At 35.8% G+C, this 16,348-nt stretch overlaps 1 protein-coding gene across 2 annotated transcripts in view; it reads right to left on the reverse strand.

Annotated features, from left to right (window-relative positions):
* The window catches only part of LOC136040629 (transcription cofactor vestigial-like protein 4), a 114,553-nt gene that overhangs the window by 45,719 nt on the left and 52,486 nt on the right, over window positions 1–16,348 (reverse strand). For both annotated transcript variants that reach the window (XM_065724904.1, XM_065724905.1), the window contains exon 2: window positions 11,581–11,710. In XM_065724904.1, coding sequence (XP_065580976.1) covers window positions 11,581–11,710 — 130 coding nt within the window. The remainder of the gene's footprint in view (window positions 1–11,580; window positions 11,711–16,348) is intronic.

Raw genomic sequence — 16,348 nt, forward strand, 5'->3', positions numbered from 1 at the left:
GACACTGATTAAATAAAAAACAAGTTTAAAAGTTTAACAAATAAGTTAAAACAAGTTTAACAAGCAAAAAGGGGTTGACCCCTTCTCAACGCCTTGCTCTTTACGCTAAAGTTTGACTCTTTCTCACAACTCTACTTTTTAAAACAAACAACTTTAGCGTAAAGAGCAAGGCGTTGAGGGGTCAACCCCCTTTATATACGGAATAATTTCTGTTCGTTTTAAGTTTTAATGTTGCTCCTTACTTGCAGTTAAAAAAACTTGTTTTTTTATTTAATTTCTGAACGTATTTTAATTAATGCATGTTTTGATTTTGGCTTCGATTGACGGGTAAGACTAAACTTGATGAAACTTATATATCTAAAAACAGCATTAGAATGCAATTCTTTTGATCTAACTATTGGTATCAAAACTCGGTTTTTTAGAATTTCGGTTACTATTAAGCTGGGTCGCTCCTTACTACAGTTCGTTACCACGAACTTTTTGATATTATTTGCGATCTTTAATTTAAAGAAGTGACGAAAGTGGGCCTTGAGATAAAGAGCGTTAATTTTTGCACCCAAAGGCTGACACAAATTTAGAAATACATTAATTTACTAAATTTACTTAATTTATAATTAATTTAATTAATTATTTTATTAATTTTAATTTTTTAATTAAAAAGTTTTAATAAATTAAATTTTAAAAAATTAAAATTAAAAAAAAAATTAAATAAATTAAAAAATTAAATTTTAAAAATTTAAAATTTTAAAAAATTTAATTAAAATTTTTTTTAATTTTATTAATTAATAAATTAATTAATTTATATACTTAATTTATCCATTAATTTACTTTCCTGAAATGGTAGAAAGCTATAAATATTTAGAAAACAAGCGAAAAGTTCTATAGTTTTGAAACAAATGGAATATTATGATTCAGGTGGAGTTTCGCTTGTGAGCTATTGGCCCTTAACCATTGTAAAAGGACAACAACGAATAGCCATTTTCTGCACTTTGATGGGATTTTGTTTTTAGGCAACAGAAGTTTATGCGGCAATAAATTAGGGAGATGAATAATGTAAACATACTTGCGCCACATTGATGATGCTATTTAAAAAAGGGTAACACGAGAAACTCAAGTTTTTAGAAAAGCAATGATAAGTAAACTGACGAAGAAACAAAGATCCGAGAGGACGCCCATTTCAGATATTATGTACACCAGGTGGCGCGTACCGAGCGTGGCAGAACTGTGCGGCACAAGTGGACGCCCCCTTGCCAAGATGTTAAAATATATAATTATTTACTAAAAATATCGTTTTATCTCAAGTTAAAAAGACGTAAACATATAATGTTTTGCAGCGACTGGGACCCAACTCCAGACCTATTATTACTAAGCAAAATTCAATCAACTAAGCCACCATAGGGTTCACAACATACAAGCCTAATTTAGAAATAGTTTTTTTCAACTTGCTAAAACTCAATCACACTGAGATATAGCTAAGTTAGACTCATTATAAATTATCTTATAGAAAATGTTCGCAATTTGGTTCTGCTTACTCTGGTTTAATTATTTGGAGACACTAACTCATAATCTCCATGAAATTGGAGGCCTTCTATTACCAAGCAGAAATCAATTCACTGACCAACCATAGGTATTCAGTTGTATTCTGGAATAGCTTTTGAACTGGCTAAAGATTCAATCATCCTGAGATTTTACTAACACCAGACTCATTCTTATCTGAATGGCTAGTTCAAATAGAAAAAGTTCGTTATATGGTTATTCTTGTTTGATTGCTTGGAGATGCCAATGCATAATCCCCATTCAGTTCCAGGCCGTGTGACAACTGAGATGAAACCCCGAGCACCGTAATTCTATGCATATATTAATCCACTGTGTTGCCATAAGGCTCACCATACGGTTACTTCTTATTTGGATTGCTATAGAGACCCCGTCATCTCCATTCAGTTCCAGGCCATGTGGCAGCCGATATCAAACCCCAAGCACCGTAATTCAAGGCGGAAATGAATCCATTGTGCTACCATAAGGCTCACCATATGGTTACTTCTTATTTGGATTGCTATGGAGACGCCATGATCCCCATTCATTTCCAGGCCGTGTGGCAGCTGAGATATAACCCCGAAGACCGTAATTCAACGCGAAAATTAATCGACTGTGTTGCCATAAGGCTCACCATACGGTTACTTCTTATTTGGATTGCTATAGAGACCCCGTCATCTCCATTCAGTTCCAGACCGTGTGGCAGCTGGGATCAAACCCCTAGCACCGTAATTCAACGCGGAAATTAATCCACTGTGCTACAACAAGTTACAACATCAAGAAGAGCGGGGAGTTTCCTCCTACCTCAACTCTTCAAGCTGAAGTTTTACTGAAAACATTACTGCTTTACTGAAAACATTTCCGAGTGCAACAATTACAGGTAAAGGGTATTGCAAGTTTTTACTGCCTTTTAAAGGTTAGAACTGAAAATTTATTATTTTAAGCAAATGTTCATTCTTGAGGCACTGAAAGATATTTCATTTCAATTAACCTTGTAGCGTAATGAACAAGCGGTTGAGGGTGGTGCATTTCCCCTCCAATTATACATAATAATTTAATTCGGTTAGTTCTAAAATGCTCTTTATTACCATTTTTAGACCTGAGGTACATCGTAGTTTTACTGAAAATTAAGACAAGTTCTCAAATCAACTGAAGTCTATCACAAAGCTTAATTTATTAACCTATAGGCGATTAACTGATTAATTAAATTAATTTTAATTATAAGTGCTGTAACTTGAGGGCTAGGTATAAACTCAAAAAAGAGTCAAGACTCTGTGCCAGAGTCTACCTCCTCCTCAACACATATTTTGGGCGATTTTCGTTTCCAAAGCGCCGAGCATTTTTATATAATTCACTAGCAGTATGACACAAGTACCTAACCACAAAAACACAATTAGCTAAGCTTTTTCAAACGGGCGGATCAGAAAGACAGTGTGTTCATCCTCATCTATATTACACTGCTGATCTACCCTTTGAGAACAGCTTAGCGTATTCCTTTTAGCAGTTATCGACAAAGTGTGGAAATGTCAAATACAATCTTTAAGCGTGAAAGAGACAATTTGACCCCCATCCTTAGAGAAACTCCCGCTTAAATGGTAGCTAAAGGCCGTAAATTCCAAAAGAAAATGTTTCCACCAGTCTTCATTTTTCTTATCTTTAACGGTAGTAACTAAGCAAAGTTGATAAACAATACAAATTTGTAGCTTCAGACCTTTAAAAACGACAACTACAACATAACAGGAAAGTAAGAAGGAGATGTGTCTTGGACCACCCTGCCCCCACACTTTTATAGAACTGAATTCCTACGTGCATACTTGCGCTGTATGGAACCTGTTAAGGCACAGACCCTGTGAAATCTCTTTGATTTTTTTTCCACATTTTATTTTCTTCAATTAACCTCCATATAATTTCCATGTTTTTTGGGTTTTTTTCACGAATTCTTGCTTCACTTTTGGAATATAATTGCCCGAGTAAGGGCACATACATAATGTTTCAATTGAAAGGGGGGCTTTTAAATTTTACTCGGTGTTAAAGGTTTCATATTTTTCAAAAATTATAGGATTAAAATCTTTTGCGTGATATTTGGTTTTATATAGGGGGAGGGTGCAGAGGAGAAAATTTCTCAATATATCACCACAGCGGACATCCAAAACCCCACCCCCAACTGGAGACGGGTTCAATGGATCGTCGGCTTTTTCTTAGCTCCTTGAGACATTGTGGTCTATTACCGACTTTTCATTTTACCGGACCCCCCTTTTTTTAAATTTTAGGCAAGTAACCCCCCCCCTTCTAATCTAAACATAAAGAAATCCCCAACCATTCTTTAGACTTCATTAAATGTTTCATATAATTTGCATACTTTTGTATTTTTATGAGAATATTTCGTATCTAATTATCGTTCTTGGATGAACACTCCCTCCCTCCTTCAATGAATTGGACCCCCTTCCCCCCAAAAAAATGAGTACATTCTCGCCTTTGATACTTTCAACTTCTCCCAACCCATAAGATTTTAGAACGCAATAACTAATGAAACAACAAAGATAAATAAAACGAGACAAATCTCAGTCAAACCATCCATAAAACTCAAGACTGTTCACCCAGATTGCCGAGGTGCTCCAAATTTAAAATTCCTTGCATATTTTAGGGTGACATATAACCAGTCCAAGAGATTTTTAATCTTCAAAGCGGTCTCTCACAATGTCACAAATTCTCCACAGCGGGAGATTGGAGGAGGGTGATTAAGAATTCCAAATTGGCTAATCCCAAATCAATATAGCAAGTGAAAGGTACCGGTTCCGGAAACAAGATTGTGGCCGGATATTGATTATTTTAACGGGTGTTTTTTTTTCTAAGGTGATAATTGATGAAAAGAGGTTTGCATATTCAGTGGCGCCAATTCAAATAATTTAGGGACGGGGTGGGGGTAAAGATTGTTTTCTGATCTATTTTAATTGGGGATATTTTGGAAGTCTGAAAGCGGCAATTGCCCTTCCCCCTACTGCAACGTTGCAACTACTGGCAACGTTGGGTTTATTATAGACATTAGTACTGAAAAATACGTTTATTAATTACTGAGCGAAGTAACTGACGGTACTTATGTATTATACGAGAAACACTCGAGAATTAGGATCGCGAACTTGAGACATTACCCGTTTTTCACGGTGTTAATACCAGATAATTAGCTTCAGCTCATTGGGGAAATACACTGTAGCTATACTTTAATCAAATATTTAGTTGGTATTTTGGTTAGGTTAGTTTAGGTTAAGCATTTAATATAATACGCTCTGGGCGGCCCCCCTTCCATAATTCTTTGTTGTAGTTTCCACAGTTTTGTTAACAAAGTATTATATTTTCATTATGTTTTGTTTTATTTCATTAGCATTACCCAAACTTCATTTCTCGAGTGTTTCTTGCATAATACATAAGTACCTAACTGACTAATGTAAACGATCATGGGCTATATAAAAAGGAAAAAAAAAACTATCAAACAGTTCGTGGTAACGAACTGTAGTAAGGAGCGACCCGGCTCAATAGTAAACGAAACTCTAAAAAACGGAATTTCGATGCTAAAAGATATATCAAAAGAATCAGATTTTTATGCTGATTTTAAATATATAAGTTTCATCAAATTTAGTCTTTGTCATCAGAAGTTACGAGCCTGAGAAAATTTGCCTTATTTTAGAAAATAGGGGGTAACACCCCCTAAAAGTCATAGGATCTTAACGAAAATCGCACCATCGGATTCAGCGTATCAGAGAACCCTATAGAAAAAATTTCAAGGTCCAATCTACAAAAATGTGGAATTTCGTATTTTTTGCCAGAAGACAAATCACGGGTGCGTGTTTATTTTTTTTTTTTTTTTTTTTTTTTTTTTTTTTTTTCAGGGGTCATCGTATCGACCAAGTGGTCCTAGAATTTCGCAAGAGGGCTCATTCTAACGGAAATGAAAAGTTCTAGTGCCCTTTTATAGTGACCAAAAAAATTGGAGGGCACCTAGGCCCCCTCCCACGCTCATTTTTTTTACCAAAGTCAATGGATCAAAATTTTGAGATAGCCATTTTGTTCCGCATAGTCTAAAACCATAATAACTATGTCTTTGGGGATGACTTACCCCCCACAGTCCCTGGGAGAGGGGCTGCAAGTTACAAACTTTGGCCAATGTTTACATACAGTAATGGTTACTGGGCAGTGTACCGACGTTATCAGGGGGATTTTTTTGGTTTGGGTGTGGGGTTCAGGGGAGGGGACTATATGGGAGGATCTTTTCTTGGAGGAATATTTCATGGGGGAAGAGAAATTCAATCAAAAGGGCACAGGACTTTCTAGCATTACTATAAAAAAACAAACAATGAAAATATAAACATGAAAAAGTTTTTTCAATTGAAAGTAACGAGAAGCATCAAAACTTAAAACGAACAGAGATTATTACGCATATGAGGGGTTCTAAAAATACTTTAGCATAAAGAGCGAGGTATTTAGGAGAAAAATTGTTTAAGTAATTTCAACTATTTATTCTACGGCCTTTCTGATTCAGGGGTCATTCTTAAAGAATTGGGACAAAACAAGATTTAGTGTGAAGAGCGAGGTATTAACGAGGGGACCAACCCCCTCATATATATAATCAAAAATATAAGAATATAAAAGTTTGTTACGTAAGTTAATTCTTAAGTTGCGTATTTTTTTACTAATAAAAACGTTCGTTAAAAATTAAAAGATCTAGTTGCCTTTCTAAGTAACCGAAAAATTGGAGGACAACTAGGCCTCCTTCCCCATCCCTTATTTCTCAAAATCGTCTGATCAAAACTAAGAGAAAGCCATTTAGCCAAAAAAAGAATTAATATGCAAATTTCATTTTAATAATTTATGTACGGAGAGCCAATCAGACATGCATTAATTCAAAAACTTTCAGAAATTAAATAAAAAAACAAGTTTTTTGAAATGAAAGTAAGGAGCGACATTAAAACTTAAAACGAACAGAAATTACTCCTTATATGAAAGGGGTTTTTCCTCCTCGACGCCCCGCTCTTTACGCTAAAGTTTTTTATTGTTTTAAAAAGTAGAGTTGCGAGAAAGAATCAAACTTTAGCGCAAGGAGCGGGGCGTCGAGGAGGAAAAACCCCTTTCATATAAGGAGTAATTTCTGTTCGTTTTAAGTTTTAATGTCGCTCCTTACTTTCATTTCAAAAAACTTGTTTTTTTTATTTAATCTTAACAAAAGATGAGCATAAATATAGATGAAAATCAAACAACCTTTTTATTTAGAAACAAAGCTAGTTTTATACTACTTTTTGTACTGCGGTTGTAAGGGATGGGGGCGTATCCCCCCAAGGTGATTTAAAGTTACGTCATACGTTGATTAGAAGGTTTCCCATTAAGGTAGATCATATATTCTGAGGAATGCTATATAATCATTCTAGATTTTTAACCAAGATGAGTATGTAGGCTAATTCCAAGAACTTAACTAGGCTCCAGGACCGTATCCAGAATTTGTATCGGGGGGGGATGTTTCACACAGATTTTTTCGGGGGGAGGGGTACACAAAACTCAAAACGCATAAAAATTTGTTTATATCCATTTTGTTACAATATTACGAGTCAGTCAAACATTTGGGGGGCAGGGGTTCAAACCCCCTACCCCCCCTGTGGATACAGCCTCGCTAGACCCCGGTCTAGTAAGGGGAGGAGCTAAATTCATCATAACAACAACAAAAACACGAATCACATGTCAGTTATAGAAAAGACCATAAAACCATGAGACTTTTAGGGAGAAGGGGTAGACCTAAGATTTAAAGCCTGAACTGAACATGGTCAATTGCACACCAAAGGCACATCCAATCCAGGCACGTACGAAAGATTTTCTTTTCCCCATAATAGGCCCAATAATACAAAAACAGCATTTATTGGAAAATTTCAGAAAGAAACGCCGCAACTTCGGGAAAGTTTAGCATTCCAGAGGGGCGAACCACCCTCCCTGTGTAAACATGTTAAATGTTAGATCGTGTATCAATACTCATTGTGGTTACTTTCAATGCCTCTTGTGAACTATCATATATTGAAAAAAGTGTTTCTCATCATATACTTCAATTACTATTTTAAAATAAAAAATATAAAATAGAAGCGATTCGCTAAGTATTTTTGAAATAGTATTATTTCAATAAGTTGATTTTTGAATAAGTATTTTTTTTTTTTTTTAAAGTAGTTTTACAGTCCGTGCTCCAGTGACAAATTTTATATTGACTGTACTCGCCACCACTAAATAACAAGTACCTGATCGGACAAGAGTAGCCAGCCCCATACATTGGCGTAGCTAGGGGGCGAGAGGGATGGCCCAGCCTCTGAGAGGGCGCCAAACATGTTATTTCATCAATACCCAGACTGTATCCATGATTTTTGTTCGGGGAGGGGTACAAAAAACGCATTAAAGATTTGTTTATATGCATCTTTGTTACACTTTTACGAGGCAAACATCGGGGGAAGGGGGTTAAAAAACCTACACCACATTTCATATAGCCTTGGTCAATGCTTTGATCTTCTGATATCTTCTAGTGGGGAGGAGAAAACAAACTTTGTCCCGGGGCACTAAAAACCCTAGCAACGCCCCTGATATGCCCACTCTTTTTTTTTAACCCGGATTCTAAATTCGAGTATTATTTTACTACTTATTAGTTTGCACTGTTTTTCAATTTTCATTGTGTTAATTTCTCTTTTTTCTTCTCCATTTTTTTTCTGAGAGCACCTTGTTGGCAATAGAAGGATATTTTTCCTTTGTAGATTCTACTGGCTTTATAGACCCATTTTCTTGAGCTGAATTTCTCTAAAATTTAGTTAAATTATAAGCTTAATTTATGAGGTAATTTCGGCAAAAAATTAAACAATTTAAATTATTTTTTATAATGAAAAGAGAAATCACCAATGCAACAGCACAAACACATAAAAAAAGAAGAGAAAAGGAAGACTGTTTTCCTACATTAGTGATTAATATAGATCAGCACTTGAATGAGGCCTTAACCCTACTCATCCATACAATTACATAGGTCAAACAGCATAGCCATACACAATGAACCATAAAGAATAATCCATGGACAGGCAGTCATGTCGTCAATAAGTATAAGTCGTCATTTACCAAACAATAGAAACAATAAAAACAAATAATTCAGAGGCAACAACCCAACACAAGGGCTCATCAGGAGAATACACACTTGTCTATAGGGTTTTGGCACTTTAAATTCTCTACCCAGGCAAGTGGCGTGTCTACCATAAATTCCCTATGGTATCCCCTTGTTAGGTATCACCCCCAAAATATATGCCCATGAAAAAACAAGCAAATATATACGATCTTTCCTATCTTTATATTCAAACAAACACCACATTATTATTGAGAAATATAAATTTAATTTACAACTTATCAGTCAACTCATATTGAATAAAATATTACATTCTTTCGGTTCCAAATAATCTTAAATCAACAAAAATATATTTGTATGCCATCAACACAAGTTTATGAAATATCTCAAATTTTTTATGAATTCCTTGAAACTTTCACAATCAGTATCTTTTTATTTTAGAAAAAGTAAATAAAAGGTTTATTATTAATCCATTTGAATGCTACATAGTTGACTCATTGATAACAATGCGCTTTTTTTTTAAAAAGCGCATTTTTTTGGGGCTTTTTTTTAAAAGCCCAAAAGCACTTTTTACCACTGAATTAAAAAAAACGTGACTTCTTTGGGTCGACGTTGTCCCTTGGTTTTAAGATTCCAAAAATATCACCAGGAAAAACTTAGGTCAACCTCAGAAATTCCTGAGCCAGGAATAAGGCAACAACCGAAGAGATGCCTACTTCCAACCACCTGATTTATATCTCACAACGTCACGAGTGTCGCTGAATTTTGCCATGCTTGACCCACTTCCGCCACGCTTTCCACGCGCCACCTGACATAAATGATTCATTGAAGCGGACACCCCCTCGGTAACAACACGTCGATGCTTCGCAAATCGAGAAATGTCGAAGTACTTCATAAAAATATAGAGAAAATCAGGATGCCCTGCTTCTGTCCGCCCAAAATCTCAGGATTTTAACCCCTCCGTATTATTTTATAACTATAGAGGCTGGGTAATAATAATCTAAAGCACTCTTAGATTGTCTTGTAACATACTGTATGAATTAAAATGTATGGGTAACCAAAACCAAAAAAATACGGAACAAATTTTTTCATTTTAAATTTTAATGTTGCTTTTTGATTTCATTTGGAAAAATAAAGTCCCTAATTTGATTTCAATTTCGAATTAAAATGTATGAATATTAAACATTAACTCCCTTCAATTATGTACTTTAATTGCTTAGGATTTCCTCTTTTTCTCACTTAGGTAAATAGTCTGAAAGCAGAGGGTTCGACTTCCAAACTGAACTGATTTTGTCGTATCAGTGGTACCTAAAACATAGTGATGATCAGCTCTTCTTAAGGAGGCCCTAGACAATCAATCAAAAGTTTCCGTCAATCGATTGTCGTGTGCTTTAATAAACCTTCAATCAACCTTGACCAAAATCTTGATTTTGACCAAATAACTGACCTTTAATCTTGACCAAAGCTACTCTAGCAAACTGCTTTTGATCAAAATGATTGAGTCATTCAAACTTTGTATCAATCACCATCAATGCTTAACTCGAGCGTCAAATAGGTTCCTAGACGGTCAAATATGCTTGAGTCAATCGATTGACGGAAGTCTTTGATCAAAATGATTAACCGACTAGGGTCTCCTTTCTTCTTTGTTATAATGGTGCTTTCGCACTACACCATAGAACAAATTCAAATACGTTATGTACTATTACGAAGCAAATTCTGTCCGTAACGTAGGCAGTTTTGAAAAAAATTCGAGCTCTACATAGGACTTTACGTTGCGCAACTTTATGCTACGTTATGGAAAAGTCAACATAACAGCAAAAAAATGCATTTCTAAAAAAAAATGCATTTCTAAAAAAAAAATGAACATATGTTAGTAAAATTTACCTTGAAAACCATAACACTTGAATCTCCATATCCATGCTGAATTTTAATTAAAATTTGTTTTCTGGATAAGCAACTAAAAAAAACTCGTGCATTAAGTTAATAAAATTCACCTTGAAAACCACTCCACTTAAATCACCATATCCAAGCTAAATTTTAATTTTAATGACGATTTTAAACGATAGTAATTACGGTTTTTATGTATTTTTAGATCAGCCTAGTGAAAAAGGCCTTGCTTAAGCGGGAAAGGCTATACTTTTTTTTTAACTTAACCTACCCAATCAGCATATAAAATTATGTGCGCAGTGTGAAAGCCGCTTAAACCTTGAAATCGATTTAATAAAACACATTTCAGCTCAATTGGAAAAGGGGAACCAGGTAAAATTGATTACAAATTTGACCCGACAGACAAAATTATTTACAAGCGTTTAAAAAAAACACGAAATTATTTTGAAAAATTCTTCAAATTTTATAGGTAGGAAAGATTTAGGGTACGATATGGGTAGGAAAACGATATTTTCACTCTCCTGTAAAATCTACGTTTCGCAACATAACGTCTTTTGAATTATGACGATGAAATTGACATCCACGATAAGAATTCAGGTACCTGTATGATAAACCCCCTACCGCTCAAGCTTTTCATTCATTGGCGCATTATAGAACCGATTTTTATTCGTTAGTTTCTTTTAGCGTAAGACAAAACAAAGAGAATTGACCGAATAGATGAAAAATATATAATTTGGACTACAGGCTATATTTGCAAATTAGGGGGGAGGGTAAAGTATTTGGACAGTGTGAAGTTAGAAAACAATTCTTACTGCATAATAATTATATGTAACACATTAGACATGCAGACTCGCTATACTCCCCCGCCCCCCAATGTGCAAATACGTAGCTCAAATTTGTTTTTAAAGTATTATATTTTTACCTTACTTTGGTATCATTAGGATTGAGCGTAATACTATAAGAATATAAGATAGGGGGTATATCATACAAGTACCAGAATTCACTTAACAAAAGGCTGAAAACATATAATTACTTACGGTTCGAAGAGGGGTTGTTTCCTTCCAACAGGGGGCTCTTCTTCCCAATCAGCTTTTCGCTTTTCTCTTCTAGATCTTATGCCTATTTCATGTCTTTCTACGTTTTGAGATCCTCTGCCCCTGACTTCGTCTGCAACAAAACCATAAATATACAAATAAGCTTCTGTACTATAGTGTCGTCATTTCTGTTTTCCTTGGGGGGGGTCAGAAGTCTTATGATAGAAGGGAGACTATAGAATGTGGGTAATAATAATCTAAGCCTGTTAAATATTTTTTGTAACATATATTGTACGAATTAAAATTTATGGGTAACAAGATCTTCCTTCGATTTGTTTTTTACCGGTATTTATTTTGCTTGATGTAGGCTACTATTAGGGAGTGCACTGGTTAGGATTTAGGATTACTTCTAGTCCTACTAAGAGAGAAAATAATATTCTTCAGTATTGTTCTTACTCCTAGCCACAACCGTGCCCAAGATTGGGGGAAGATTTTTTAAACCTATCAAAAGTTTGTTTATATACATTTTCCCTGTGTTTTCACGATTCGGAGTTGGGTTTTTTTTGGGGGGGGGAGTCGAGCCTCCTAGATATGAATTTGCTTCAATCATAGCCTAAGACTTAATAACGAAAACACTTCGTTAATACCTCACGACTCGTTAACATAGGTACACAGAAGCTCTATCTTTGGGGATGGGAGTTAAAACGAAAAAAAGTACATTTTCCAGGTCACAGAAAGCTTACCGATCCCCAGGGTTCCCTCCACGTACGTTGGTATGTAAATTCACTTTTATTTTTAAACCCATAAACAGCATATTAAAATTAACTAACATCGGAACCCTTTCCCTTAATTTTACGGTTTTGCACACGCGAGCCCAGGGGCGTATCCACAAATGGGTTTATGATAGGCTGAATACAGACACAGGTCCTCTTGCTACGATAAAGCAAAATAAAATTGCTCAAAATCAGGTTGACCTCCCCCCCCCCGCTCTACATGAAACTAAATTTTGAATTCTAGCGACCTACGTCAAATCTTTCTGGAATTCTTTCTTTTAGAAAACTATACACTTTTTATGATATTTTCAACAGTTATTTACCCTGTTATCCCCAATAACATGGTGGAAAAAACTTAACCTTAAATAGCAAACCCGCAATTAGCCAGGTACCGCTTGAAACCAGAACAGGTTTTTGAGCGGTAACATCCAAGGGCCCAAAATTAATAGCGAACTTCCGCTGAATTGCTTTTTGATAAGTAGTATGAAATTCTTAAACCTTATCTAGGTTTTTCCATTTTAGAGACTTTTCCTTATTTTCCTATTAAACATATTTATGCAAAGGAAAAGGGAAGCCAACTGACGAAAATGCAGGGGGAGAGGGCAAGTATTATTTCTTTTTTATGAAGGTAAAAACATGGTATTTTTCAAAATCTAGGGGGAGGGGCTTGGTACTTATGTTTTATCCATACCACACGCAAGAAATTTGATCTGTTTAAAACCGGTTTTCCTGTGTGCGCTCTCAGCATCAACTTCACCTGAGTGAGATAAACTACTATGTAGGTATATCTCAATTAAATATTTAATATATAGAGCTGGTTAGGTAAGGTATTCAATATAATGCGTTCTGCGTGGCCTGCTTTTCATAATTCTCTGTTGTAGTTTCTATAATTTTGTTATTAAACTATTATATTTTCATATTTACGCATATTTACTACTACTACTACTACTAATAACTCACTGCAGCACCAAGCCGCCTGAGGCCAACACAGCTACGCACGCTCCTCCTCCAACCTAATCTATTTAAAGCCTCCCTCTTTACACCCTCCCAGGAAGTTCCCATTTCCTTTAAATCCTTATTTATGACATCCTCCCAACCCAGACAAGGACGACCTGCTTTCCGTGTAGCCCCAGACGGTTGGCCAAAAAGGACAATCTTCGGTAATCTGTCATCCTTCATCCGTAGAACGTGTCCTAGCCATCTCAACCTTTCTTTCATTATAGCCCTAGAAAGCGGGATTGAACCACACTTTTCGTACAACCTACTGTTTGAAATACGGTCAGTCAGCCGGGTACCCAGAACAATCCGTAGGCAATTTCTCTGGAAAACATCTAGTAAATTTTCATCTGCTTTTCGGAGTGTCCATGCTTCAGAGCCATATTTGACCACTGTCATCACTGTAGCTTCCAATATTCTAATCTTGGTTTGTAGGCTTATCTTTCTATTCTTCCAAACTTTCTTTAACTGTGAAAAAACACCCTGAGCTTTAGCTATTCTACTTTTAACATCTTCACTGCTCCCACCATCTTTACTAATAATACTACCAAGGTAACTGAAGCTCCCAACCTGATCAATCTTTTCGTTACCTAAGGTCACCTGTTCATCTTCACTTATTCCTAACCTTAGTGACTTAGTCTTCTTAACATTAATTTTCAAGCCTATTTTAGCACCCTGAACTCGTAAAACCTCTAAAAATTCATTCATTTTGCTCACACTTTCATCTAATATGCTTAAATCATCAGCATAATCTAAGTCCAGGAGCGTTCTTCCTCCCCATTTGATTCCATGGTCTCCAATTGCCTTTCCTGTGCTCCTTAAGACGAAGTCCATCAAAATGATCCATATAAAGGGGGATAGAACACAACCCTGCTTAACTCCTGATTTAATACAAAACCAGTTGCTAACCTCATTTCCTACCTTAACCGCAGCAGTATTATTCTCGTACATAGCGCAAATCACTTTAATGTATTTTTCTGGTATACCATATAACGATAAGACCTTTGTTAACGCTGTTCTATCAACAGAATCGAAAGCTTGCTCATAATCGATAAAACTAAGGACCAAAGGTGTTTGACAACGAAGGGACTTCTCAATTATTAACCTAAGAGTGAAAACATGGTCGACACATCCTCTACCTTTTCTAAAACCGCATTGTTCTTCCCTTAAAACTTTGTCTACAGCATGTCTCAGTCTAAAAAGTATCATATTACTCAGTAATTTGCTACCTACAGAGACCAGACTAATGCCTCGATAATTCCGACATTCACTCTTGTCACCTTTCTTATACAGTGGTTTAATTAAGGTTTTCCTAAAATCATTGGGTACTTCCCCTTTTTCAAAAATCATGTTCATAATCTTCAGTAGCTTATTCCTAACCTCAGAGCCACCATATTTAAGGAACTCATTAATCATACTATCAGCACCTGGGGCCTTATTATTTTTTAATCCTTCTAGTACTGTCGCTAATTCTTCCTCACTAAACAAATCTTCCTTCACATCCAAGGTATCACAAACTTTTTCATTTTCATCTATATCTTTTCCTGCAACTGTATCTCGGTTTAGCACATTCTCAAAATGTTCCACCCATCTTTCTTTAACTTTTTCCTTATCACTAATTGTGACCCCATTTCTATCTTTAACTGGGACTAGTCCGGATCGGCTACTCCCTTTCAATTTATTAACATGCCAGTATAATATTTTACTATTATGCCGTCTAGCCGCATCTTCCAGATCCTCAGCAATTTTATCCATCGCCTCCATTTCACATCTCCTTAGTTCATATATTAATGCTTTCTCCACTTTCTTTACATTCCTTTTGTTTTCATACGACCTATCGCTCAGATAATTCTTATACAAACCCCTTCTACTCTCTATTAAACCTAAAGCTTTTTCACTAATATTCCTAGTTGCTGTCTTAGCACTCTTCCCTAGGACACCATCAGCAACTTCACAAATTGTTTTTCTGAAATTATTCCATCCATCTTCCACATTGTCAAATTTTAAACCCTCAAGTTTAGTACTCAACTGTTCCTGGAATTTTTTTCTCAAATTTTCATCCTGAAGTCTACCAACATCATAACTTTCCGGGAGGGAGTTACTCTTCCGAAATTTCAGCTTTAAATTAACCTTAGACACTACTAGATGGTGATCTTTACTTTTAACATCAATAACGGCACTCCTATACACCCTAGTATCTTGTATTGATCCTGCTAGTCTTCTGTTTACAATAACATAATCAATAAGGTTTGCTGTCTTACCATCACGTGAATACCATGTCAACTTATGGGCCATTTTGTGACCAAACACCGTATTGGTTATAACTAGGTTGTTATACCTACAAAATTGCAAAAGCCTATAGCCATTACTGTTTTCTTTTCCTACACCAAAATTACCTAGGCTAGGATACCATCTATCCCTATTTCTACCAACCTGGGCATTAAAATCTCCTAGCAAAAACACCATATTTCTACCTGGTACCCTGTCTATTTGCTCCTGTAACTGTAAGTAAAATTCATCTGAGTCACTAGTATCTCCATCAGTTGGTTCAATGGGGGCATATACTACTATAGCTGATACCCTAAACTTTTTAGTCATAAAATGAGCAATTAGTATTCTATTATTAATACCTTCCCAGCCTAAACAAGACTTAGCAGCTTCCTTATTCATCATGAGCCCTACTCCCTGTCTATGTACCCCATCCTTCCTTCCTGAGTAAACAAATTCTATGTCACCTAATTTCATGCTTCCTACCCCAGGGATATGAGTTTCTGAAACTCCTAATAAATCCAGTTCAAACCGTCTGAATTCGTCAGTCAAAATGTCGATGCGAACAGGATTAACCTAATTTCACTTCGTGGGTGTGGTCGGGATAACACTCTTTTTAACGAAAATATAAAAAAAAAGTATTTTCCAAAACCTAGCGCGAGGGGCGATGCCACCTCGGCCCCCTTTCTGAATTGGCATTCCTCCAAACGAAGCTTTGGAATTGTATTGAGATT

The sequence above is a fragment of the Artemia franciscana genome, chromosome 21 (assembly GCF_032884065.1).
Source record: "Artemia franciscana chromosome 21, ASM3288406v1, whole genome shotgun sequence".
Lineage (NCBI taxonomy): Eukaryota > Metazoa > Arthropoda > Branchiopoda > Anostraca > Artemiidae > Artemia > Artemia franciscana.